Source organism: Xiphophorus couchianus, chromosome 21, assembly GCF_001444195.1.
Source record: "Xiphophorus couchianus chromosome 21, X_couchianus-1.0, whole genome shotgun sequence".
Taxonomy (NCBI): Eukaryota; Metazoa; Chordata; class Actinopteri; order Cyprinodontiformes; family Poeciliidae; genus Xiphophorus; species Xiphophorus couchianus.
The window spans coordinates 7,927,467-7,955,012 of record NC_040248.1 but is presented as its reverse complement, the minus strand read 5'-3'; the positions used below and the strand labels follow the sequence as shown (position 1 = coordinate 7,955,012).

The window sequence follows — 27,546 nt, the reverse complement described above, 5'->3', positions numbered from 1 at the left end:
TGGGGGAGAAGAGGGCATGTAAAACCTTTATAGTAGTGTACTTTATTAGGAAGTAGAAGCAATAAAACACAAAGGTAGACAATCCTGTTCTTTTCTAAATGTCTTAAATCTTCATTTGCAGTCAACCAGAGAAGATGAATGAAAGTGGGCTTCGGAGGACCCTTCCTGACCAGACATCAGGGAGCGGGCACACCTTTGACACTTCGCACCACCCGAGCATCACCAACACCATCCTGTCAAAGCGGGTCTGCTTCTACAAAAGTGGGGATCCTCAGTTCAGTGGCCTTCGAATGGTCATCAACAACCGGACCTGTAAAACGTTCGATGCGCTCCTGGACAGTCTTTCCAATAAGGTTCCCCTGCCATTTGGAGTCCGGAACATCACGACTCCTCGAGGGATTCATGGCATCAGTACTCTAGACGAGCTGGAGGATGGGAAATCGTACATCTGTTCCGACACCAGGAAAGTCAAGCCCATTGACCTGGCCCTGGCCCGGAGGAGGCTACCACCTTGGTACCATGCGAGACCTGTTAGTTATCGCCACAGGACAGCAAGGCTTTTCCCAGGCAGGAAAAACATCCACAGAGACGGCATAGGGGTAATTCGTACACCCAAAAAACTTGTGGTTTTCCACAATGGAGACCCCTCCATCAGGCATATTGTGGTGCTACACAAGAAGACTACACCAAATTATGAGTCTATCCTGGGACACATCTCAGAGTTGATGCAGTTCCATGTGAGCAAACTACACACTCCGGATGGACGACGGGTAAGAGTTTTCCATCACTACCACACACAGTCATTCCTTTCGTGCAAATACTGACCCTTACAGTACTAACATGAACTTAAACCTGGCAAGAAGTGACCGTCACAAGAGGTGAAAAAGTGAAAAGCTTCTTTTCCAGCTCATCTAATACCTCCAGCACCTTGCAGAAGCATTAGTACCCCTTAAACCTTTTCACATTGTGTCATGCTACAAATGTCAATGTATTATACTGAGGTTTGCAACAAATCACTTTCAAGAACCACCTAATAAGTTGATTACATTTCACTGACCACAGTTATATCCAGCATCTTAAAATGGAAAGAATAGTCATGTCTGGCTGCAACCTAGCAATGATAGGTTGGGCAGTAAGAGCATTTCTGGTGGAGCAGCCATGAGCTACCAGCAACAGGGAATCTGGTCAGAATTGTTGGGAAGGTGGATGGAGCTAAATACAGGACAATCCTGGAAGAAAACATGTTAGCGGTTGCAGAAGACTTCTGTCAGGAAATTATGAAATGCATTTTCATTCTACTTCATAAATCTGCACTACTTTGTGTTCATTTAGCACATGAATTCCCTATAAAAACTAAAATTTGTGGTTGTAACATGACAAAGTGTAAAAAAAAAAGTTGAAAGACATGGGAATTCTGGAGAACTGTTAAATATTGGTTCTCATTTATATCCAAGTCTTGATGGATTTCCCAAATGCTACCTCAAAAATCCCATGAAGAAACAGAAGATTGTTTTGTAGAGGTTAAGTTAAAAGAATGAATAAATGTTTAATAAAGATTTGGAATAGAATAGAATAATAGAATAGAAGTACTTTATTCATCCCAGCAGGAAAATTACTCCGCAGTTACAGCATAGAGACAAGACACAATAGCAACTACCACTGATTAGTAGTTGTAGATAAAATAAAAAATTAAAATAAAATATAAAATGCTATAAATTGTAAATATATAAAATGCTTATAACATGGAATAGTTAGAGATGGACTACTTCAAAGTGATTAAATATTTATTTTCTATCTGCTTCAGATTGATGGTCTTCCAGGTTTGATTTTGTGCTCTGGAAGTGTGGTGGCTGTAGGCAGGGAGCCTTTCAGGCCTGCAGTGTATGGTGCAGATAAATCTCCAAGTCCAACAAGGCGACCTACCAAGCAAAGGGCTAATAAAAGACAAAAGACATCAGTCTGTAAGTAAAAAAGAAGTTGGTTTATTTATTTATTTAGGAGAACAATTGTAGATGTATTTTAAAGAAGTGTGCTTGCTAGCCTTTCATTAGCATGGCGTATAAGTGCTGCAGTAATCTGCCATCCCTCAAGGGATAAAGCTTGAGAAAGTGCTGAGGTGATAATATTGTATGTAATGCTGTAGATGACCTACATGCACAGGTTTGCAGGCTAATGTTCTTGAGGAGCAGCCATTCAGTCTGTCTAACTTCTCTTATTCTTCTCTTTGCTTTTCCTTCATGCTTCTCTGGAAACTTCTGGCATTTTTATTTTTAATTTTCCATCTATTTAAAACCCTTTTTGGATCTTCTGGACTCTCTGAAAAGCCAAAAAAATGACACCTTCATTTTCTTCAAAGTCTAGAAATTTCTCTACGTCGTCTGAGAGATACATCGTCCATCAGATTCACAACAGTGTTGGCGAGAACTGTGATCTACCAACTAACTCCATTGAGTCGGGTTCAGATCGAATACTGGAGTCTTTGGCAGAGACGGAGGAGGACACCTGTCTCAGCAACAGGAATGGTGATGAAGGGCAGGACAGCGTTCTGCCCAATGACGACAACATTGAGAAGTCCTTTCGGGTGAATCAGGATGGCAGCATGACGGTGGAGATGAAGGTACGACTGACGATTAAAGAAGAGGAAACTGTTCACTGGACGACCACCCTGACACGTTCAGTTGTTGCAGATCAGGCTGATGTGGCATGTTTGCCAGATCCAGAGCAGGAGGTTTGCTCAAATCATTCTCAAACTTCTGCCACTTCCACAGACATTGTCTTTAAGGACAGAACCAAAGACGGCAATGATGATGATCCACCGTCACTTGGAAATGGAGCTGTCAGTGACACTTTTCAGGAGGAGGATGATAATAAAGACCACAATGGGTCTTTGCCATTATCAAGAAGAGTCCTTACCCCAGGGTGCAAGAAAATAAGCAAACTCCGAGCTTCTGTGGAGAGCATTAAATCTGTAACTATGGATGAAATTGGAGAAGGAAAGACTGGTTCTTATATTTTCAGAGAAGAGACAGAGAACAGGACAATAACCGAGCAGTTCTACATGGAGAATCAGAACAGGGCAAAACCAGTTCCCAAACCAAGACGACACGGTTCTGTGGATGTCAACAGCAGAGATATTTCTGCATTCAAATCCACTGAAATTATGCAGACTGAATCGGGCGGAGAGGAAGTTACTGAAGCAGTCTTGCATATATATGAACAGACATGTCATGATAATTTTCTTGCAAATGTTGGTGCTCATGGTATGTCTGCATCTGGAGCTACCTCAGAAACCAGGCAGCTTTGCTCCAGTAATGAATTTGAACCTTCACCTTCACCAGCCTTTGAGCCAGTTAGTACGTACAGAACTGACAGCAGGTCTGTAACATCAGATTTGCACCTGGCCTCTCAAAAAGCTGGCGCAGTCCAAGGAGCAAAAACAGAAACACTCCAGCAATTTACAAAGAGTCACAACAAGCCCGTTGAAAAAGAGGTTAGGAAAGATCTGAGGGTTTTCTCAAAACCTAAACTGGTTGGGAAACATGTCAGGCTGGTTATGATGCCAGGTAAGAGACAAAGGAAGAGTTCAAGAAAAGCAGCTGAAAAACATAAAACAGTGAAACCTTTCTCAAGCGCTGTCTTCATCAAGAAAATTTATGGAGCTAAAACAAAGACAACAAAAAACATAAAAAGGAGAGTGACACCGACCTGGAACAACTTACCAAAGCCAAATGCTAAAAATGTAAAGTTTCAGTTGTCTTTGAAAGAAAAGAACAAGGAAATGCTGTTTAACACACAAACTGAAACAAGTTATCCACAAAGAGAACTGAGTAAAAATGAGTACTTGCATATTAATAAAGATGTGCTATTGCAATCATTTTACCCCTCCAGTTCTATTGCTAAAGAGTATGTAGAGAATTGGCTTGAGATGGCCCATTCAAACAAATCATCAAACCAAGACAAAGAAAGTCAAATAGCAGGAGGGTTTTCTGCACAGAAAAAAGTAGGAACATTTTCGGAGGAAACATCAGAAACAAGCAAAATCTTTGAACTCTCTTCACCAGAAAATGTGATCTCCCCTTCAGTCAAGCTTAGAGTACAGTCTTTCGAAAACAAATCAATGCCTGCAGAGGAGAAAACCAGAGTTAGGCCAAAAAATTCTGACAACTATACAGCACATGCAAATAGAGAAAACTACAACAACTTAAGCCAGAAAGATACACAAGCTATGCCTCTCCTAAATGGGATCTGCTCTGAAATACTTCCAGTGAGAACTGAGACAGAAGAAGACATGGCCACACTTACTGGTACACTTTCCATGGAGCTACCACCACCACCGCCTGATCTACTGAATGCAGATGATTTCACAAATGATGCAATATTTACAACCAGCAGCCCTATGAGCAGTCAAAGATCACATAATTATTCACTAAGTAGTAGTCCTACTTCTGACAAGGTCATATCACCAGATGATACCACATTGGAAAAATCATCTTCTCAGAGCAAGAATCAACAGGGAGCAGAATTATCCAGAACACCATCCATTAAAAGAGCTCCTTTGGTCAGTAATCGCTCTCTGGAAAAACAAATGTTTCTCAGAAAGGCCACTGTGGATAAATATGTTTCACATAACAATGAGAATGAAGAGAGCAAGGCATTATCCACTCCCATCAGCACTACTGGAAATGAAATCTGTTCAACAGGGACAACACAACAGGTTGAAGTCACATCAGAGGAGACCAAGCAACCAGTCTTAGAGGTGGGCACTCCATCCTTCTGTACTTCTGTGTCTCCACTTAGCTTAACCTCTGATGGAAGAATGTCTTCTTCCAGTATTGTATCAAGTGAAACATCTGCTGTGGGGAATATTCCATTTCACATAACAAAAATTGAGACACAATCACCTAAGAGTTTGATGAAAAGAGCAAAATTAAAAAGCAGTCCATCTCCAGAAAGGAAGTTCCACAACAAGAAGTCCTCTGAATTTCAAAATACCTCTCCAAAACTATCACCAATGACTAGACGCCTCCTGGATAGACAAGTTCTTTCAAATAAAGGACCACAAAAACCTGAAACACCCAATGCTAGCCCATTAACAGAGAGAAAACACGATGAAACAAAAGAACTCCAGAGAACTTCCCCAGGCTCTAAATCTCTAGATATGGTCTCACCACCCGGTAGGCAAAAACTCAGCAAAAAGCTGCTTCCAAGAAACCTCTCTTTGGACAGCCCTTCAGAACCACACAAAAGGAAACCAAAGAAAACATCATCCCAAATAGAAATCCACCAAACAGCACAGATGGAAGCTGATAACAGTGATGACGTTAAGGTCTCAGGAGGAGATCAAGATATATCTGTGATACCAGAGTCGAACATGAAGCCAGTCCTTGAGAAAATCTGCTACTCAATAAAATCAATAAGACAAATTACCAAGAATAAACATCCATCCTGTTTGGAAAAGTCCAACAGCATGCCTGACTTTTCCTCTCATGTGGCCTCAACATTTGGCTCCTCATCTAAAGTTCTTCTTGCTTTTCTGGCTGTTATGACCTTGAAGGAAGGCTTGACAAACCTGAATATGAAAGAGCTAAACGCAAACAACGTCAGCTGTGCAGAGGCATTAAAAATGATTGATTCTCTCAAAGAAATTGCCAACATCGAGGACTCCCAAAGACTGAGAACAAGTCTATCAGATTTGCAACAATCAGCTTCAACACAGCTTCTGCAAAGCTGGAGGGGTTTCCAGGAACTTGGCGACAGATCCAAAACACGCAGCGTAACACCTAACACTTCAGAAACTGGACTTGGGATTGTAGCAGTTCCTGAACTAGACTGTGGCATTGGAGAAACGGTTATTAATGAGCTTATTGAAAACCTAGACATTCCTCAGAAGCTAAAGGAAGAGTTGGTTTCCTTTTCAGAAGCTGTAGATGATGGTAGGCATAGAGGAAGTATGCCTTCTGCCACACCGAGGCTGTTGGCAGACCAAAGCAATCATGAAGATACACAAAACATCTCAAACAAAGACTGTGTTGCTCAAGATGACAAACAAAATGCTGATGTGAAGTCTACTGTTCAAATAGTAACTAACATTAACCAGCCAAAACAACCAGAAATGGACAGAACTCCTGTGCTTTCCGAAGCAGCAACATACAAGCGATTAGGTCAAGCAACTGAGGAAAGTGGGTGCCAAGATTGGTCAAATTCTGTTTCTAATATCAAAAATATCCCACAAGAAAAGTATATTTGCAGTACCACATCTCCAAACTTACAGTCATGTAAGTATGTAGCAAGCAAAGGTAATCTGGAAAGGCATGAGCAGCACCGGCAGGCATATATGAGTGAGAAATCAACACAAGAAAGGGCAAAAATTAGTGGAGATGTGTGCAGTGAGACAAAACCCATGAAGCAAGAGCTGTACATGGATTGTAGGCAACTAACACAAAATAAGAAAAACTTAGAGACAGAATTAACCCAGAATCCTAAATCAGCTCCCGATGAGGAAACTCAAGATCAAGATTCAGTCAAGATCAGTCAAGATTATTGTGAGCAAGGTCCAGAAAAGAGAGCAGAAGTTACACATCCAGGGATAAAACAAGAGGTCAGTGCAAGTTCTAACCTTGGTAATCTGCCTGTGGAGACGCAGCCAAGCTCAAACTATTATGTAGAAGTTGATGTAAAAGGGAATAAGGCAATATTAAATACAGGTGGTGAAAAACTGCAAGAGGGAGATTCAACAGAGACTAAAAGTATGGTATTACAAGGCCAAATGGACAGTATGGGATTAAGTTTAAGTACCGATGACAGTATAGGAAGCTCAGATGTAGAAGAGACATGTTCAGAGGAAGGTCAGCCTGAAGTTGATTGTAAAAAACTGCAGGTTATTATTGAAGAAAGTTTGTCTGGCAATGAGGAAGAGGAGGAGGAACCCCTTCCTAAGTTTGCAGAACAAACAAAAAAAGGTAGAGAGTTGGAGGCTTTGACAGAGGAGCCGGAGGAAGATCAGGTTAGCTCAGAAGATGAGGCCCAGTATACTGAGGAGCCAGAACAGCAAAGTTCTCCTGAAGGAGACTCGATTGATCTATTAGAAAATTCTGATGTATGCAGCAAAAACGAGGACAGCAGTTTGATAATATCTGAAAGTTTAGAAAAGATTTTTAGATTTAATGTTGATGACAGTGGCAATGATGACAGCAGCTGTGAGGAGCATGTGGATGAAGTGCAGCCAAATGATGAAGATAAGCAAAAGAGAAGCTTAGTTGAAGAAAATTTAAGTTACTATGAAAAAGACTGCAGTTCTGAGGAGGAACAAGCAAGTAAGGTAGAAAAATTTAAGGAAAGCTATGCACAAAATCAGGAAATTTCATTGAGAGCACAGCTGGAAGAGTCAAATGACGAGGCAGTTGTGGAAGGTCCTAAACAGCAGTCTGAAGAAGTCACAACCCAATCTGTTGCAGAGCGAGTGACTCTTCTAGAAAAGCAGGTGGCTGAAGCCCAGAAATCACACCTTGCACCAAAAAGTTCCACAATCAGACATTTCTCTCAAAGAAAATCCCCTCCAGAGTCAGAAGATTTTCCGTCTGAGTCAACCATGTCCGAGTTGGCTCTCTGCACCCGATCGGCTCCTCAGTCATCGTTATCTTTCAGCTATGACTCGAGTGGCGTTATAACCACAGAGCCTGAGGGAAGTAGAGTCAGATCCATCAGGGAAATGTTTTTAGCAAAGAGTGACAAAGACATCCAGCAGAGTGGCTTCCTGAGTCCCAACTTATCGGAGCAGAGAGGAGAGACCTCAGGCAGTGGAGGTTATCAGTCTAAGACCTCCAGCGACCTATCGGGTGCTGAAGATGACTCAGCACGGAAATCCATCTCAAAAGGCTTTGTGAGGAGGGCAATTGAAATGCTCTATGGCAAAAAAGACCTTGAACCCGAGGAAGACAGTGAAAGACCCCTTTCAGAGCCGGATCAGACAAAGAGGGAACCTTCAAGCATATTTCCACCATTCCATGCAGCTAGATCCAAAGCAATGTCTGAATTATCCTACTTCAGTTCCTCCACTGCACTGGACATCTTCAGTGAAGCAACGAAATGCATTGCTTTCAATGCACAAGTGGGGCCTGGAGACAGTGTTCCTATTGACAACGGACGTTGGCTCCTTAGAGAAAACACATCAATGAGAAAGTCAGTGTCAGACCCAGCTGGAATAAACAAAACCTTTACAAACACATTTCACCTGGACGAATTACATAAAGACACAAAAGAGAAGACTCCATATTCACTGTTCAGTGCAAAGCCAGAGTTAGAAGACGAGACCAAATCCCAGCCTGGAAAGTGCACCTACTTCTCTCTGCCTTATGCCAGCGAATCAGAGGTGTGTCAGGAGGAAATGAGCACTGTAAGCAAGAGCAGCAAAACTGAAGACAGTGATGAGGAGACAAAGGACGCTTCAGAGAACAGCAAAACATGGGCAGAGAGAAACGGCACTTTGCCCAGCATTGGTGTTGCAGACTTTAAGATGAAAGACAATAAAGTGCACCCGCTGGTGGAACTGCCATCTGATGGTGAGGTTGTGGTGGTGCAGCCTGGGAGAGGTCAAGTTGTTAATAGAAGAATTCAAGAGCCTGATGTTTTGGACTTACTGTACTCTTTCTGTGGGGAGCATTGTCCCATACTATGAGAGTAAAAAAAACCTCTCACCCCAAGTTTTAGCTAATATTAAGGAGTACACAGGGTTACAGAGTAATATTGTTTTTGGTGCCTACATTTTAATGTTGTCATGGCCTTGAATGTCAACTAATTTCAGCTAACTTTCATGTAAAACATCATGCCATAGTTGTGAATTCACTACGTTCTAAAGTTGTGTGAAAAGGTTTATGGTGACTTAGATTTTACAGGTTTCAGTTGTTCAGACTTCTCATTGGATTTTTATTGCTTTGTCAGAAATTTTCATAAAATCTGTGACAGATCTATGGGTGTAGGCGCCCCAAGCAGAATTTTATTTTCTAGGCCTCTTCCAAGTCAAACACTTCAGCTGTATAGCATGTAGATTTATTATGGACAGAGTTACATATTTTAAGACTTTGTGGTACAAAGTCCCCCAGATTTACCTGGCCAACTGACAGCTATCGACATCCTCCACAAGGAGGCTAAGTCAAAATTATATGCCCAAAAAGTGTATGTGTATACTTTTTACGCATATTAGTAAAAGGTTGATGGAAGTGATGGGTAGGAAATGACGCACAAATATAATTTTATATTGGTTTAATTCAATATTACAATGTTCAGCCGTACCAAAATTAAATGCTTGAAATATTTCCTTCAATGTAGAATTAACTGATTTAATGTATGGTTTTCTCTTGTTAATCTCAAATACTGAACTAAGTAAATCTTTTGATTACACAATATATAACCAAAGGCTTTATTTAGCTCAATAATTCAGTCATCATTGTATTTTACTGATATGCATCTGTAATCTCTGTTGGTGGCCTCAGGCCTACAAAGTTACCTTATACTTCAGATCAGCCTGAAGAAAGAAATTTGAATCAAGTTAAAATTATGTAGGTATTAACTCCCTTTGCAAAATACGTTTCTGTAGGCAATTTGTTTTCAGGCTGTTGCAAAGGCATGACTAATCCCAATTTCTTTTCCTTTATTTATGAAAAATTGCTTTTTTATCCTCTATTCTTAGTTTTTAATCACACAACCTGTTCAGGAACTAAAGATCTCCAGAAAACATGCAAAAATATTGATAAAAGAAAGACTGGGAAATTACAAAAACATGACTGTCTTACTGCCTGATGGAAAACTCTAGTTTAAAGCCTTCACACCATATGTTTTAGGAGCTTGTCCACATTAAGCATTTCCTGTATTTGCCTGTAAAAAAAAATCAGCCAGACTCACTGAAATCTCAGTTTAAAACTCTTTAGCAACATTAAGTCCCTGCAAAAGTCTGGAAGCAAAGTCAATCTAACTGAGGGAGTTGGTGAGGACTGCAATTGCAGCTCAGGTTAAACCTGGTTTCTTTTCTTAAAATGAACCCGAACTGTAGAAATTACTTGTAAATACTGTGGTTGTTGTGTAAATATTTGTTTTTAATAGCTGGACCAAAAATGTTAGGTTTAGGATGAAGTGATGTATGCTTTACAATCAGGCAGCTGTGATATTTTTGTCTTTTTAAGCTGATGTGTAAGAATAAAAGTGTGTTTGCAAGTACCTGCTCGGCTTTTTGTCAGCCAGCCTAAATCAGCTCTCATAGATCCTGACTGTTTCTATCAACTGAGATGACCTTTGTGCACCAGACAACAAAGAAATGCCATTGGTGGTCGTTGAGTGAAAGACACCTAAACAAGCTCGGCTCTGTTGTTTGTCTCTTCCTGATTCGTATCAACTCCTGAGGAGGAGTCAGTGGAGAACTCGGGTTCTCTCCCCCTCTGTTTGAGGAAGCGTTTGTGTTGTTCTAAGGCTGTTTTGCTCTTCAGAAGTTGCCATTGAGCAGCCCCGTGTTGTGACAGGAGCGTCGAGGAATGTGCTAAGAGGGGAGTGTTTACATCTTCAAGCAAGAAAGTTCCCACCATTTAAAACAGTCACGACTCAAATAGATCCCATTAGATTTGAAGGTCATAGAAAAATGCATCTTTTTTAATAATTCATTTAATAAATTATAGTTATATATTTAAGTGGGCTAATGAAAATCAAATGTGAATTTTTTCTGAAAATTAAAAGGATTCCCCCTATCATGGAAGAAAAACAGGTAAAGGCGTGAAAGCAACTTTGACATTATTCTTTTTTTGTTTTCTTACTGAAATTGGGATTTTATTATGTTAAACACCAAAGAACAACTGAAGAGTTGAGTGGAAGAAAAAGCTGTGGCAGAAAAAGGTACACAAAGTATTATGTGTAACTTCACACCAGTCTTTTTTATTCGTCTGTTGAAGAGATCTAACTGTAACTATAGACCAGAATGTCTCTCTTTAGATCCACAGTGGATCCTATAGATGTAATCTTTTATTACTTACATCCATAGGATCCAGAGATTCTATAGATGTAATAGGATCTAATATTTTATATATGATGTTATTTGTAAAAAGCTAATTCTAGCTATTTATGTTTTCATATGACCAGAATTGCCAGCAAAAGACAAAAATCATATTGGTGCATCCCTATTCATAATAATCTGAAGTGAACAATGAAATATATTACTCTGTGTACAAGGCATATATATCATATGAATTTATTTTTTTTATTGTATTTCTAAACGAAAATAACCCATTACATTTATTGATAACCTACATCTGTGTACATTAAGTGCTACTTTTCCTTCATTAAGAGAAAAATCACCACTAGGCAGAGTCAACAAATATTTTACATGGTTTATTTAAATAAATATTTACATAAGAGGTTTATATAAATCAATTTCTTGTTTTTCTTACACAAAATGTCTCTCTAAAAGGCGACCGCTTTAACGATGAAGAAATTAAGAGATGATGCTGTTAATCGGCGTGTGATCTAAACCCTCACGTGAAGACTGGACCTTAATATCAAAAACAAAAAAACACAGGTTTAAGATCTTTCTCATCTTCCGTTATAAATCTCGTAATAGTACACATAAATCTACATGATTTGATATAAATTTTAATTTGTCGCTAAAGAATAAGGATGATTCTCTACACTAACGTAATAAAAATCCATATGCTGGATGGGAGGGGGTATGTGGTCAAGAGGTAAATAAAACACAATTAACAATCATCAACAAAGCAAATTTAAAATAAAGAAAAATAAAGGTGAAACTTAAAAACAACAATAAGACAGTAAAAAGCTAAAATGTGTACAGTATATGGCTCGGTTTATACAGGAACACATGATGAATGCTCCAAACTACAATTCACACCCATAAACTGGAGACGATGGCAGCCTCACCGTTCAGGAGATCCTGACTCATCTTCACTCAGCTTTAAAAGATGTGTCAGTTTGCTGAACACAGAAATGATATGCTCTTTAAACTCTATTGCTCTCATTTCATGCATGTGTATTCTAACAAAACCAACCATTTGCTTAAAAAGAATCTAAAGAAAATAGTTTTTTTTTAAATACTATGCCCGGAAGAGTTAAAGTTGTCATCCTGAGTTTTAGTTCAATCACCGACTTCTTGGAGTAATTTGTGTCATGCTGCGAAGACTTCATGTTTGAATCCATCGTCGCCTCCTCCATCAGACCGTCATACCGAGTCAGTTTTGGGCTGGATCGAGCGGGTCCCGCTCACAAAGTTATAAACTAAAAACTGAGATGTGCCAAAGTAATGGGTGGCAAAGAGTTTTCCATCGGGCGTGGGGTCTGAGAACGCAATCTCGTCTTTGCTCAGGTAGGAACCGTAAATGAAGTTGTTCCTGTGTAAAAAGAAAATCAACTTTAATTATGTAAAAAGTATTGTTTGTTTGTAAAATGCATTATTTTGTGTTAGACCAAGAAATGTTGGAAAAAATTTTAGAAAGATTATACATGGTTATCAATTTTCAACCAAAGTGTGAAGTGTTGCAGTGAATTTTATTTAGAGGCATCAGAGAAAAGAAGAAAAATATCTACATACAAACCATGCTTTTAGATTTTTGCCTGTGGAAAATGTTTAAAACCCTTCATCCTTTCCTTCTACTTCACAGTTTAGTTTAAAATCCCAATGCACTTGCTCGTAAAATGTGAAAATGTTGAGTATGAATCCTAAGACCAACCTTAGGCACTCAATCAAGCGTGTGGCGATAGCCCGGCGCCGCATCATGCCGACCACCCAGATGCGACTGATGCCACAGATGGCCGGCTCCGGCGTAGTGGAGCAGCACCAAGCTCTCTGACGTTCAAACATCACCTTCTCCCCCTCTGAGCCCTCAGGAGGAGTCTCCTCAATCACTCTGTAACCCTTTGAGTAGATATGAGAAAATCTTGATTTTCAAAAGCCTCAAAGACAAAACAGTATGCCAGATTTAAAAGCCTGCAGCCTTGTACCTCTTGGATGTGCTCTGCTATGAGACATCCAGCGACTTTCTTGTCAATAGAGATGAAGAGGAAGGTTTTGGTCTGAGAGGGACACTTTGTCTCCACCTGTTGGAAGCCAAGATCATTGTCCACCATCTCCCGGATCTCCTCCACCTGAGATGGACAATTAATTATCGAGCTATAGCAGGTCCAAAATGACACACAAGGGTTTAACTTTTGCATTGTACATGAAGGCAATGGCCTGACAATTGAAACAGACCTTCTTCAGGGCATATTTGGGATCATCAGGGAGGACGAGGATGATCTTGCCATCAGGATATTCTGCCATGATTCTCTCTTTTTTCCACCCCTGAAAACAACATATATTAAACCGTTAAAAGAAAATGGCATCTTCTCGGAGATATTCCATATCAATCAAAATAATTGGAGAGCCCTTACACTGGTCAAAAGTTTAAGAACACTCCGGTTTAAGGACAGGCACAAGGCACAAGCTCATACCTTGTGCCTGTTTAGCTCAACCGAGCACAAGATATGAGTTAAACAGATAAAAATGAATGCGACGAAGAGATTCTCGTCACATGGTTTGTGTGAATGCAGCCTGGTCTCACCACATATTTGACAGCACTGACGAACTGATTGTGAAACAGTAAATGCTGAGATTCATCCTCAGGGTTGGCAGCAGAGTACAGCATCCCACACACGCTGCAGGCTTCTGGCCCAAAATGTTTCTGTTCCACATCCTGGCAGACAAAGGTGACAGCTTTTACAAAACATGCAACAGTAGTCCTGTTTAATCTATATGAGATCTTTGGTAAAATGATGAGGGGGGAAGTTTTTTGCTCACAATTACCGTCTGAGTGCCATCTTTGTCGACCTCTTGATGAGTCGCTGCTTCTTGTGGCTTTTCCTCTCCGCTGTAAAGCAGACACACATCAGGAATTTTCCTACTATGCCAGATCCCAGAACTTTTTAGCAATTTTTTCAAGTATGAACATATTTCTAAGGAAGTCAAGTTTTAATTATGGTGCCTGTAAACGGATGGATGGATGGTTGGTTGGACAAACAGATGGGTAAACAGATGGACAGGCTAATGGATGGGTGAATAGACTAAAGAAAACTGGACAAACAGATGGAGAGATGGATGGAATATTGGATGAAAAAATGGACAGACAGTAAGAGAGAAGATGGGATGGAAAACTGGGATAATGGACAAACAGATGGATGGATGGATGGAAACGGATGGATGAAAGAACATAATATGGGTAAACAAAACTGATGGACAAACAAATAAATGGGTTATGGACAAACAGATGGATGGATGGGGTACACTGGACAAACGGATAAGAGAAACAGATAACAAATGGGAAAATGGATACTTGGATGGATAAGATGTGGCAAGAGTTCAGAGCGGTGCACAGATAGACAGTAGGTAGTGCTAGAGCACCTGCCCTTTTCCTCTGGACCAAAAGTGCCCTTCTGAAATGTTTTTTAGTGTAGTGTGTGGCCTGTAAAAAATCTCACACTATTAACGCTCCAAGTGACACACAAGGTGCCCTTTGTCATACCCAAAATGTAAGACTTCAGGGTGGAGGAATGGATCACATACTAGTGGACAAATTGATGGAGAGATAAAGGAAATTATGGTTGAATAGATGAACAGATGGATGACTGGACAAATGGATGGATGAAAGACAAACAAATAGATAGCCAGGGAAACTAATATCAGGCAACAGATTGGGAGATAAAGTTTTGAAACATATTTTTCCATACTGTTTTCTCCTTCCATACTTATCCAGACCTGGAAAACAGTCATATTAAACTCTAGACTTCTCACAACTTTGCAAGAACCCTGGTCAGATCAACACAGGTTTCACTTGTGGGGGTATGTGGCAGAGGGGAGGAGGAGTGCTAGGCAGTGAACAACCAAAATGAATATTCTTACTGCTGGCAGGGCTTCTCTGATGTCTTCTCCTCTGTCAACGCTAATTCTGTGTTACTCCCTGGAGACAGAACGGTTGTAGTAACTGCTGGACAAGAAAGGGATTCTAAAATGGAAGCATGGTTAATGTTAAGACAGAGAAGTTTAAAAGGTTGAAAGCAAAAGTAGCAGATTTGTCCTGCATTGAATTGAGATGACAACAGCAACAACGAACCAGCAGATATTTCTTCACACTTTGTTGCATCAGAGATGTTGGTACTGTCCTCAGGTGTAAGGGAAGAGGCAGAAACTGGTGAAGACGAACCAGATGTACCCTGTGTACAAAAAAGAAAAGCGTCGGTCATAACATGTTCATAATACTAGAGCTAATACTTTAAAACAAATCAATCTGGAATTACCTTGGGTATCTTATTCTCCTGGGTTGGAGGATTTTCGGGTTTCTGAGGCACTGAAGCCACTGAAGGCTTCGATTGAGGTGGCTTATCTTCTGTTGGAGCTGACTGCTTCGGCAGCGTTACATTTGCACCAGCTGTTTTTGACAAAGAAAGGATAGTAGTGGCGGGCTTGGGCTGAACTCCAGCCAAGTTGGTTTTGGAAGAAACTGGTTTTGAAGAAGCTGCAGATGTAGGCTTTGACTGAGGGGTTGGAACGGTAGGCTTGATTTGTGTTGGTTTTATCTGAGGCTGAGCTGCAGTGGTGGACTTTGACTGAGCTGAAATCTGTCCAGGTGTGCTCTGAACTTTCAGTTTTGCCTGGTTAGGTAGTTGTGGTGAATCCGTTGGTTTTAATGAAGGTGTGGGACGCTGAGCAGGGATCCCGGGGCGAGGCGGTTGTGTGGGCTGATTTGCCTTTTTTGGAGCACCTAGCAACATGTCGTCATCATCTAATTCAAAGTCATCTGGCGAGTACTTGGGTCTGGGTTTGTACGGCGTGTACTCTACAGGCTTCAGTTTTTGAGCTTTAAGTCCATTGGGCATAGGAGGAGGAACTGCTGGCAGAGTCCTCTTGGCTGCAGACCGGGTCACTTTCGGAGCAGGCCCTGGGGCGGCTGCAGCAGGTTGAGATGCCTGAGCCCTGCTTTGCCTCGTGCTTCTACGAACTTCAACAATAGGCGGTTCCGGTTTGGTAGTTTCAGCTTTTAGTGGCTGAACTTTGGCTGTTTCTTTCTTAGAAAGCTCAGTTCTGGTAGTTTCTGGTTTAGGGGGCTGAGTTTGAGAATTTTCTGTTTTAGTTGGTTCCGTTGCAGCTGGCTCAGCCTTAGGGGACTCTGGTTTTGGTGGAACAGGTTTATTGGCAGGGGCAGGGCTTGCGGGGGATGTTATTGATGGACTCGTCGCTGGTGGAGGAAGTGTAGCTATGGGACTCATTAAAAAACCGCCAGAAAAAGGCGCTTGCCAGTCAATGTCTGAAAACATTTGATTTGCTTGATCAGATTTTAGTTTCTTCACACGAGCCCAAGACATTTTCTCCCTTTGCAGCTCAACCTGCCTGAGTCTCTGATATCGGGTCAGCTTCTTTTTTTCATGGGCTTTCAGTGGCACTGAAATCTGCGATATAAAGAAGCGTCTTTTCTGAGGCTCTGTGGCTGGTTTGGGTTCAGCCGACTCTGCTGTAGAGGGTTGGACAGCAGACGACTCAAGAGCAGGGGTCACCGAAGTGGAGTTCCCTTCTGGTCCAGCAGGACTTGCAACATTATCTGGCTCTGCATCTTGTGATGTAACTGCTGGTTGTTCCCTCTTGCTGGCTTCAGCTTTGGCAGCTGCTGCTACTGCTGCTTGTTTTTCTTCCTCTATCCTCTTCAACAACATGCTGTCTGTGGCAATGTCCTCTGCAATTTCTTGACAGAGCGCCAGGAGGTTCAGTTGCTGTCGTTGTGCCGCTCTCTTAGACTCTGCAGCCTTTTGTTCGGCCAACGCCGCAAGGCGAGCTTTGGTTCTTGCTTGTGTATTCATTTCTTGTTTTTTAGGTTTTTCCACCTCAGGTAGCTTTTTATCATCTTCAGTTTTTTCCTTCAAAGTACTGCTAATTACATCTTTATTTTTATTTACTACCGTCTCCTCGGACTTTGGAGGGTCTTCAGAAGTTTGTTTGGATGGATTTATTATTTTAACATCATTGTCTTCCTCATCCTCCTCTGCCACAACAATTTCTCGACCAATCTCAATATCCTGGAGAATCTGTACTTCTTGTAGCTCCAAGTTACAGTCAGCATTCTCCATTATTGCTACATTGCCATCTTTAGTTGAGGGCTGAGTATCAGCGTTTGACATTTCTGCATCTACACAGGTATGGTCTTCGGAATATTGAACACTGTGAAAAACATCCAGAGGTAAAACTTCCTCTGTACTGGCTTCAGAATCATCTTTAACCTTGTCAGTTGCTTCATGTATCCCCATCTTCTGGGAGCCATTTAAAATACTTTGATTTGGCTCTTTATCCAGCAATCCGCCATCCAAGGGAGGGTTTGACAATCCTGATTCAGCTGCAGCCTGAGTCAAGATATCCAAGTGAATTTCATTCTCCAAAACCGGTTCCAAGATCACATACTCTTCGGATGCACCATCTGTTATCTCGACTTCACTGTGGGTTTGAGCGTCCTGAAGTCTAGCATTTTTTTGCACCTGCTTGGGAAACTCTACTGCACTAGTGCACTCTGGAATGGCACTTCTTTCACTTTTTTCTGCAGCATCATCCGACTGTCCATCTGTAGCACTGATGTCAACACTTACAATGTTTGCTGTTGTGTTATTCTGCTCCAACTGGGCATGTGTGGGATCTTGTACCTCCCCGGTAGTTTGAACCTCCATTTCCTCCAAAACCTGGCTGTTTGAAACAGTAATTTCGTCTTTGTCCTCTTGCTGAGGGTGAACAATTCCTAATTTGACATCACTGACTGAAAAGTTTGCTCCATCACCCACAGTGAGGGGGATTTCTGTGTTCTGTATGTCCAGAACAGAAATGCTACCACCTAGCTCAATCTTTGTATAAATTTCACCACCACTGTTGCTCTCTGGACTACTAATCGGTTCATAAACAACCTGGTTTTCATTAAAATGGACCTCCGTTTCATTAGCTGTTCTAATCTCATCTTCTGATGCCTGAACACCACCATACTCATCTTGTTGGGTACAAACCAACACAACTACTTTGCTCCCATCAGCTTCTTGAAGATTACGAACAGGTCTGTCAACACTGATTTCATCAATTAGTTGTCTTCTTATGTTGTCTTCTAATGAGGTTGTTGTTCTTATATCCTCAACAGGTTCTGTCTTCCTGGTAACTTCAAAGTTAGGAACATGAAGTGGTTCCTTGTCCAATATGTGTGTGGTGTGTTCGTTGATTTCTTTTGCCATATGGTTGTGGTGTTCTGCTGCAGTTTCGAGAGAAGAAATCTTGCCCATCTCTGCAGACGTTTCCATTTTAGTTTCAGTCTCTAGAACATTCTCAAGTAAAGAGGTGACCTCGTTTTCATTTCCATATTCTTCGGCAACCTCCTTGCCTCTTTGCTGTTGATGGTGAACAGATTTCTCAAAATGAATCTCAGCAGAGGTTTCTGATGCATGCATGTCTGTTACAGAAGGTCTGACAACTTGAGCATTAACAGAGATAAAGTCTAATGCTCTCCCAGCAGGGGAAGAGGCTTTTTCTGCTTGAGAGTCTGCTGGGAGTTCGCTGACCTCATCTCTCTGGCTTTGGATTTCTTCCATAAATGACGGGTGAGAGATCCCTTCAGGCAACTCTGATTTCTTTACTTCCATAATACTCTGACTTTTTCTGGTAGCCTGGTTATCATTTTCCACACAAAGATCAAGCCTCTGGATCTGTGTTTCAAGTTGTAACAATGAAGCTGAAATTTGGGTGTCTGCAGTGAATTCAGTGACATGCTGACCTCTCTGGCTATGTTTTTGTTCTGTAAATGTTGGTTGGGAAATTTCTTCCTGTTCCTCTGTCCTCTGCATTTCTACCTCTTCTGAAACATCAGAACTTCTAGGGCATTCTCTGACATCCTCTTTATCGTTTCCATGACATATTTCCTGTATTATTGTTGTTTGAATTTTCATTTCATTTGGGCTCTTGGCAACAGTGACACATTCTTCAGAAATCTGATTTTCATTTTCATCACTCTCCATTGTGGGAAAACTTTCTGGGGACTTTTGAGATATATTCACAAGACTTTTCTGAGTGTCAGTTTGTCTTTGAGATGTTTGTTGAAGAATCTCTTCAAGAGGTACTGCTTGTATTTCCATTATGTTCTCAAAAATAGCAGTGCATTTTTCAACAGCTTTAGCCTCTCCTACAGGCTCGGTTACTTTAATGCTCACCTGGTTGTGTATTTCAGGAGGAGCTGGTGAAAAAGACAATCTGAGGTCCTGTTGAGCTTTCTGGCTTTGTGTTTGCATGTTAGCCGTTGGTTGAGAAATCTCCTCCAAATACTTGGGTGTTTGCATTTCTATTAGATTCCCAGCAATAACAATGGGTTCTTTGAAAGTCTCGTTCTCATTTTCAATGCTCATGTTTGAGTCTTCAGTAGGATGACTTGCATCAAGGCTCTTCTGAGATTTTGTTTCTACTACCATTGTTGGTTGAGAAATTTCCTCAAGAGGTTGTATCGTAACCATTTCAATTTTATTCTCACCTACGCCAACAAATTCTTCCACTGCCTTGGTCACTTTTTCACTACCCTCATTTGTGTCACTTGCAGACTGAGTTCCATCAAAGATCTGGTGAATTTGTGTTTCAGTAGTAGAATTTGAAGCAAAGCTCTTTACTGCAGAGTCAGAGCGAGTTTCCATCTTATTCTCTGCAGCAGTTGCAGTCATAGAATCTGCAGTTTTCTCAACATCCCGACTCATTTGGTTTTGCATTTCCACAGCTGGATAGTTTGCACTCAAAACGTCAGTTTCATCTCGACTTTCCTCTTTCTGCATTTCCATTAATGATGTGGCTATAAAAGCCTCTGATGCTGACGTGCATTGCATTTCAGATTGTATTGGATTATCTTCTACAGTCACACATTCTTTACAGCTGGTTTTGTTCACACTTTTGTTGTCAATCATCACATCATCATGAACTTCATCAACATTATCTCCTGCTGTTTGTTTACTTACATTGAGAGTTTCCTGCCTATGTGCTTCAACCACACAGCCAATATTGAAACTCTTCTCTGAAGTCTCCATGTCAAGTTCTGTTTGATTTTTATTGCTATGCAGTGAAGAGGTTGAAACTAGAGTCCCTTTTGTTACTGCTGTGTCAACTTCCATTTGTACCTGTGTTACAGTCACAATTTCCACATTTACCTTGTTGTAGTTTTCAACTAGAAGTTCAGCTGATATGTCTGGATTAGGTTCACCGACATTCGGGCTTTGCATTTCTTCTGTATGGGCAATGTTACAGACCTCCTTGGGTGAGCCTGCAGCCACTACCAGAAGAGCAGCACCATTTGTATTCTTCTGTGCATCGCTGGGTATCTCAGTAATAGGTTCAGTAACTGTTTGTGTTTCCATTTCTTCCATTGGAGGAAAGTTAGAGACCTCCTGGGATGTGGCTACAACTTCTTTATCAGGTTCTACTTGACTCTGAGCAGTATCAGGAGCACATGTAATATCTAAGCTGCTCTGGTGACTTGAAGTTTTATGACTGTCATGACCTTTATCTGGTGTGCCAACATTGGGTTCGCTGACCAGGTGGGTTTGCATTTTCTCAAAAGATCCAACAGTTGAGAATTTTAATGTCGGACCAACTTCTACTTGAGTCTGAGCTGCAGAATTTGCATTTTCAAAATCTTTCTGTACTTCCTTTGGTATATCAGTGGTAGATTCACTGACCAGCTGTGTTTGCATGTCTACACACTCTGCAACAACTTCTATCGGAGTCCAAGTTGCACAGTTTTCTTTCTCCAGGTCTTTCTGTGTTTTGTTGGGTATGTTACTATTACTGACCAGCTGGGTTTGTGTGTCGTCTATTGGAGGATAGTTAGATTGCATCTGTGATGTGGCAGGAATTTCTGCGTCTGCTTGCAGTTCACTCTGATCAACATGAACACATTGAACACTATTCCTCTGGTATTCATCAGGTATGTTGTTGTTAGATTCAATGGCCAGCTGAGTTTGCATTTGTCCTACAGATGCAGTTACAGAGACCTCTGCTGATGTGCCTATAATTCCTCCATCAGCTTGTTTTTGACCAACAACAGAAACACATATATTGTCCCTGGTTGTAGAATTAGCATTATCCAGATTTGTATGACCTACATCCCGTATTTCAATAGTGCACTTACTAACCATCTGAGTGTGCATTTCTTCTACAGGTGCAATGTTAGAGACATTCTCTGACTTATTCACTTCAATTAGAGTCGGAGAAGCAAAGCTTGTAACTTCCAGATGTTCCTGCACCTTGCTGCTAATGTCAGTGGTAGGTTCCCTCATCAGTTGCTGTTGCAACCCCTCTGATGAGGCAGCTTCTAATTGAGTCTGAGCAGAAAAGCATGCAACATCTTCACTGCTTCTAGAATGTGCATTTTCCAGATGTTCATCAGACACATCAAAGGGGGATTTGCTAACAATCTCAGTTTGCATTTCTTCTGCAGGTGCCATGTTCGAAAGCTCTTCTGTGACATCAATTTCAATTGGAGTCTGAGGAGCACAACTTGCATGCTCTGGATCTTCCTGCGCCTCGTTGATCATGTCAATAACATGGTCATTTACCAGTTGGCTTTGCAACACCTCTGGTGATAAAGAAACAGTCTCTCCTGCAGTTACTAACTGATATTCATTGGTTATGTCAATCATGGGTTTACCGACCACTTGGGTTTGGATTTCTTCTACAGGTGCCATGTTACAAAGATCTTCTGATGCAACATCAACTTCAATTGAAGTCTGTATGACATTGGAAATGTCTGTTGGTGTTACCAGCTGAGTAACGGTAATAGCTACAACCTCTGAATTTTCTTCTCCTTGACTCTCAGCAGCATTTACAGTGATCCCAGTATTTTCCTGATTTTTATTAGCTTTGTCACTAATGGTAGGTTCACTGACCATCTGGTTTTGCATTTCTTGAATAGATGCAGTGTTAGAAACCTCATCAGGTGTGACATTAACATGGATTTGAGTCTGAAGGGCCCACTTTAGACTAACCGAATCTTTTTTAATTTCTTCAGCTATCTTTGTAGTAGGTTCCCTGATTGCCTGGGTTTGCATTTCTTCTATAAGAGTAATACTTGAGACCTCCTCAGATGTTGCTGCAGACAGATCATTAATGTTGATTTGAGCCTGAGCAGTACAGGGACCATCCTGACCTCTGTAAGCTTCTTCAGGTATCTCAGTTATGGGTTCAGTGAACAACTCGCTTTGCATTTCTTTGACTTTTGCAATATTACAGACCTCATCCTTGGAGTCTGTAGCTTCTTCAATATTTATTTGACTCTGAGCAGAGTCATTTGTATTTTCCAGATCTTTATTTGCTGTGTTAGGTCTATCACTGGGTTCATTAGACAGCTGGATTTTGGTTTCTTCTATAGGAGCAATATTTGACACGCCCTCTGACATGACCTTATTTTCTTTGTTTACTTCCTTGTGAGTCTCAGTAGCATTATTTGCACTATCCAGATCTTTGTGAGCTTTATCAGATATGGCAGTGGTGCATTCACTGACCAGCTGCTTCATCTGACTGTGTGATTGCTCTATCAGAGTCCTATCAAAGACCTTCTTGGATATATTAGAGGTCTGAATGTCCACTTCTGTTAGAGTCTCACCCGTTGTAGCAAAACATTCGGGAGACGTTGGATCTTTTTCTACAGTGGTAGATTCACTGACTTGGTTCTCCCGCACTTGTATTTCCGGTTCATGTTCTAAAAGCTTAAACACTGCAGCAGGCTGTGTTTCCATCTCACTTTGACCTTGAAATTTTCCAGAGCATTCAACAGTATTCACCTTTTCAGATTTATCAACTGTAACATGATCACGGTTCTGTGTAGATACAACTGTAGGAGGTTCCCTGACCTCATGGATTTTCTGCTTTTGCATTTCCACTGGAGTACTGGGATTTATGATCTCTGATGTAATTCCTATCTGTATTTTTGTTATATTTTGTTTCTCTGCTTCACTCACAGTCTCTTTGCTTGCCATGATTCCAACATTTTCCTGCTTTTGAAAATCTGTGGACGGGTTGGCAGTAGATTCCCAGATTTGTAAATCACCCATAACACTTGGATTTGAAGCCGATAAATCTTCTTTATCTTGAATCTTTGGTGCAGCAGCAGATTGAATGATCGTAACAGTCTCTTTGTCTACGTTTGAAAATTCTACTTTGGTCACGTTGTCTTGAATTATGTGATTCAGTGGAACGATAATATTTTCAGAAGGGTCCGCTGTTTGATTTTTATCGTAAATCTCCCGACAATAAGACTGAGTGTCACGGATCAAGCTATGATTCTGTTCTTCTGCAGGAAGATCAGAATTGGCACCAGTATAAGGAGACTGTAAGTCAACCCTTTCTCTGCTGCTTTCTTTAAGTCTTTCCTCAGAGTTTTCATGTGTTTTGTTCAAATCCTCATACAAGTCACCGTCTGTTCCCGGAGCCTTATGGTGTCTCTCTTCAGGATTTGATTCTTCTTTCAAAGATGTTAAGGGCTCTGCTTTTGTTACTTTTCCATCAGCCTGGGTTTCTTGTTTACAGTTTTCCATCATTGGAGGGGAATTTGTTTCGTCCGATGACACTTTGTGTACCTTTCCAAAACTCAGGCCTCCGCTTGTTTCGGGTTCCTTCTGCTCACCCTTTGTTGTTTCACATTTTAGATTGCACTGATTTTCTTCAGAAGGAGACTGATGGCTCAATAGAGAGCGGCCTTCACCTCCACAGCTAGTATTCACATCTTCGGGAAATGAACGTAGTGTTTCCTCTGACGCTGATAGTGTTTCATTAGCTACTCCCTTTAGGATTTCAGTGGACCCAACTTTATCTATTGTTTCCTCGCCCTGAGAAGAGGAAAAAAGTACATTTTCTCTTGAAGATGTTTTGTTTTCTTGGCTTTCAAATTCCAAAAGTTGTACTTCTTCAGCTGCCAAGTCAACCGTTTCTGTTTCAGACACCACCAGATTCGATTCATCAACTGAAGTTTCTTGCTGATCAGTATCTGATAAGCTTTGAGAAGATGTTGAATCTGAGTTTCTACCATAGTTGTGCTCGATCTGTACAGAATCGGATGATGCAGGTGATGAATCGTGACTCGTGTCCGGTGGATCAGACGTACCCTCCTCTGCTTTGCGTTTAGCTTTGACTTTGTTGGAATATTTTTTGATGCAGCGGGCCTTGTCTTCATCATCCCGCTCTCTGAACAAGTCCACCTTACACGTGTCGCTGCTCAGCTCCTCATCAGATTCTGCTGAGGCAGTCCGCTTCAGGGAACCTTTGGAGTTAGCTTGCGGTGAGGGAGCTTCTCCGTAGGAGGCACTTGTGGCTGTTTGAAGCTTGGCTTTTTTAAGAGGTGGGTCTGAGGGGGTTGGACTGGAATCATTTGAAGGAGAACTCTGTTTTAATGAATTATTTTCATCTTCCATAGAAGATCTTTTTTTCTTAGCTTGTTGGGTTTCTGTGTTGGGAGATTTGCTACTTGGTCCAGTTTTGGATTGTAAATCATCTCCATCCTCTTCCACCTTCCTCATCTTGGGCTGAGATTCAGGCGGCGACGATTCTCTCTTTGAGGCAGGCATTCTGTAGAAATAGAAAAGCACAATGAGGATTGGACTACAGTGTTGTAAATTAAAAACAGCCGCAAATGAGCATCAATGTCATTAATCATCTGTTCATATCATTCTAGCTGGATATTTAACCATGGTAGAGGTAAATTCATCTTTGCTTTACGCTTTGAGTCCTGGCATTGTGCTGACTTTTAATAACAGCCTGTTCATTTTCAGCTTAATTTTAGCGTTCTTTATCAATGAGTTTTGATAGCATCAATTTAGAACACCCTGTTTTGATAAGTTCCAACCTCCTGTACAGAACTTTTACAATTAGATGAAATAAAATGCTGGCAGTGCTGTGAAAACTTTTTGAACAGTGGGCCAAAATTGATATGTTTCTGTTTCTATAAAAAGAAAAAGGAAAATAATTATAGTGCGTCATTTCCTTTTTACCTGCACAGTAATAACTTAAACATGCTACATGTAACAAAAATAATTACTGTGGGTCCAAAAAGGGTCTCAGACATTTGCCTCAACAAAAGAAAGATGTACAGATTTCTATCCTTTTTGGTTCAAATGTTCATCATTTGTTGGTCTCAACAACAAAAAGGAGATTTCTTCTACAAACCCTACTGTCTTAAGTCAAATTAAATGAACAGGTGTGTCCAAATCTGATCTGAATAAAAAGATGTTAGATGTCTATCTCTACTTAGTATGGAATTAAAATGATAACAAAAAATTACTAGTAAAATAAAAATCCATTGTGTTGCACCTAAAACGTTTACAACTAGGGACACAAACTTATCAATGAAAATCTTGTCATAAAAACATCTTAATCTGCATCAACTCCATTTGCTGGAGAGTCAAATTTGAACTATTTTTAAACTGTGGATTGAGACCACACAAAGACATTTCACCACAATAAAAATAAGTATTTTTGTCTCAAAGTAAAGATTTTTTAACCTAAGCTCATAGTAGCACTAGCAATTGTCAAACATGGTAACGGCTGCATCATGATGTGAAACTGTTTTACAACTAGCAACAGTAGTTCATTTCCAAACACTGAAACACGGACAAAAGGAGGTGGTCAAAAAGGACAACAATCCAAAACCCATAATAACTGTTGTTTGATAATGTTCTTTAAATAATAGCAGCAGGCATAATGAGTTAGAAAATGAGCTATTTTCTAACTCATTCAAGAGGTTAGAAAATAACCCAGAACATCTGAAGCACTGCAGACCTCACATATCTCAGTTAAATGTTCATGAGTCAACAATAAAAATATAGACAGAGCAAAACTAGCATATGGAAAGATTGTGAGGTAAAATCCTCTGCTGGCCAAAGAGTCAAATCATATCTGGCTAAAATTGTTTACACCACATCCATATTCTACAACACCTGGATGACTAGTCATAACTGATTTAATCATTTCTACTAAAACAGAAAATTACTCAGGAAAATGTCCAACCATCATCTTGAGAACCTTAAGCTTGAGAACATTTAGTTTATGCAAAAGAGCAATAAACCAAAGCACACTAGCAAGTGGAAAGATTTGAAATAAGAAATAAAAAAAATAAATGGGGGTTTTGGAGTGGCCTAGTCAAAGTCTGGATTCAAATATCATTAGCTTCTGTGGAAGAGATAGTCTATTCTCATACTAATGTAACCCCTCCAATAGAGTTAATAAGGTTAAGAATCCACTACTCTTTTGCCCATGAGCTTTTTCCCCCTGAGTAAATGGAATCATTATTTGAAAACTGTATTTTATTCACTACAGTCATTTTTGTCTGATATTACAATCTATTCTAAATCATTTAATTGGGATTTTAAAAAGGTAAACAAGGATTTCTATATGCGTGCAAACACTATTCTCCAAGCAATTTACCTAATGCAACTTGCTCTTACAGTTATTGATAAAAACCGACTTTGAGTTATCTGGTTCTTTGCATTTTAAATGTAATGTCTGCTAAAATAACACATAAACATGCAAAATCTCATTGCCAAACATGCATTACACCATAGACCTGCAGCTGATGTTTATCATGCATGCAACAAGGCAGGCTAATGGTGGACACAAACAGATGCATTGGAATTAAAGTAACTGCTTAGCAAGTAACACGACGTACAATCTACATATCACCCATTTTAACAAATGCTCTAAAGGATAATCTAACGGAGGAGGGAGGCAGTTGTCAGTGAGAGCAGAGCAGGCAGGCAGAAATGTTCAGTTAGCTGATGGATAGCTAGAAGCTAACGCTAGCTGCTGCCAACTCGCAGAAAAATGAGCGCAGCGAGACTCACAAAGAACAAAACAGCAGCTTCACACACTGAGCACAGTTCCCACTGAGGCTTACCGAGCTCACCAACAAGGCAAAACCACCACACGTACCTGATAAACTCACTTTGATGTTTTCTTTCTTTACAACAGCTGTGTTTTTTTCTCTCCCTGTGAATAAAAATTAACTGTACTTCCGGAGAGAGTCCACGGATGTGACGCAGCCACGCTCTGCCTGCTCGCGCTCCAAATCTCAAGTTCTTGGGAGAAAACAAACGTCGTCGAACGAAGGCTCCGTTTTAATGTTTATTAATTTATTCATTCAGTAATGTGGCGTTAAAAGAAAGATTTGAACAAGTTGAGTCAAGTCAATCTTTTAAAAGAGGCAAAATTACAACTATGTAAGAGCTGAAAAAAATAAAGCTATTCAAAAACATGTTATAAAAAAATAAATAAATGAAAACTATCTTTTCACACAATGAAAGAAAATACGTTTGGTTCATTGTTTCTTTATAGCAATACATCTTAAAACATTGTATGTCCCCATGAAAAGTATAGTATTGGAAAATGGCTTTTCTCTCACTGTAAAAACAAGGTTTTACATTTCTGGAGTCAATCTTAAAAGATAGAAGTTGAGAAGGGCAACCAGTAGATGTTCAGAGGGTGTTCACGCC

General features: G+C 40.5%; 3 protein-coding genes across 6 annotated transcripts; 2 read left to right on the top strand and 1 right to left on the bottom strand.

Moving 5' to 3' along the window:
- Positions 1–133: 133 nt before the first annotated feature.
- LOC114137196 (oxygen-regulated protein 1-like) lies at positions 134–824 on the top strand. The gene has a single exon (XM_028005816.1). It carries the CDS (start codon positions 135–137, stop codon positions 822–824), a length of 690 nt encoding a protein of 229 aa, XP_027861617.1. The 5' UTR covers position 134.
- Positions 825–2,303: 1,479 nt separating this feature from the next.
- LOC114136574 (uncharacterized) lies at positions 2,304–10,209 on the top strand. Its single transcript, XM_028004625.1, has one exon. It carries the CDS (start codon positions 2,333–2,335, stop codon positions 8,672–8,674), a length of 6,342 nt encoding a protein of 2,113 aa, XP_027860426.1. The 5' UTR covers positions 2,304–2,332; the 3' UTR covers positions 8,675–10,209.
- Positions 10,210–11,352: 1,143 nt separating this feature from the next.
- On the bottom strand, positions 11,353–27,090 carry LOC114136700 (protein MLP1 homolog). 4 transcript variants are annotated; one of them, XM_028004888.1, is made up of 10 exons: positions 26,987–27,090; positions 15,319–24,628; positions 15,135–15,234; positions 14,924–15,026; positions 13,826–13,895; positions 13,590–13,721; positions 13,241–13,330; positions 12,991–13,134; positions 12,720–12,904; positions 11,353–12,380 (listed from the first exon to the last, which is right to left on the bottom strand). In XM_028004888.1, the coding sequence occupies exons 2-10, from the start codon at positions 24,625–24,627 to the stop codon at positions 12,212–12,214; spliced, it is 10,302 nt and encodes a 3,433-aa protein (XP_027860689.1). In that variant the 5' UTR covers position 24,628; positions 26,987–27,090; the 3' UTR covers positions 11,353–12,211. The 4 variants fall into 4 exon arrangements, with proteins under 4 accessions (XP_027860689.1, XP_027860692.1, XP_027860691.1 ...); XM_028004891.1 differs by having other exon boundaries at positions 14,924–15,005; XM_028004890.1 differs by having other exon boundaries at positions 13,832–13,895; positions 26,987–27,089.
- Between the last annotated feature and the right edge of the window lie 456 nt (positions 27,091–27,546).

Bases quoted from the DNA above. Each gene is read 5' to 3' on its own strand.
- LOC114137196 (XM_028005816.1), top strand. From the start codon at position 135: ATGAATGAAAGTGGGCTTCGGAGGACCCTTCCTGACCAGACATCAGGG.
- LOC114136574 (XM_028004625.1), top strand. From the start codon at position 2,333: ATGACACCTTCATTTTCTTCAAAGTCTAGAAATTTCTCTACGTCGTCT.
- LOC114136700 (XM_028004888.1), bottom strand. From the start codon at position 24,627: ATGCCTGCCTCAAAGAGAGAATCGTCGCCGCCTGAATCTCAGCCCAAG. The intron at 15,027-15,134 runs GTTCGTTGTTGC...CTTCCATTTTAG, and splicing joins GTGTGAAGAAATATCTGCTG to AATCCCTTTCTTGTCCAGCA. The intron at 13,722-13,825 runs GTGAGCAAAAAA...TTTGTCTGCCAG, and splicing joins ATGGCACTCAGACGGTAATT to GATGTGGAACAGAAACATTT.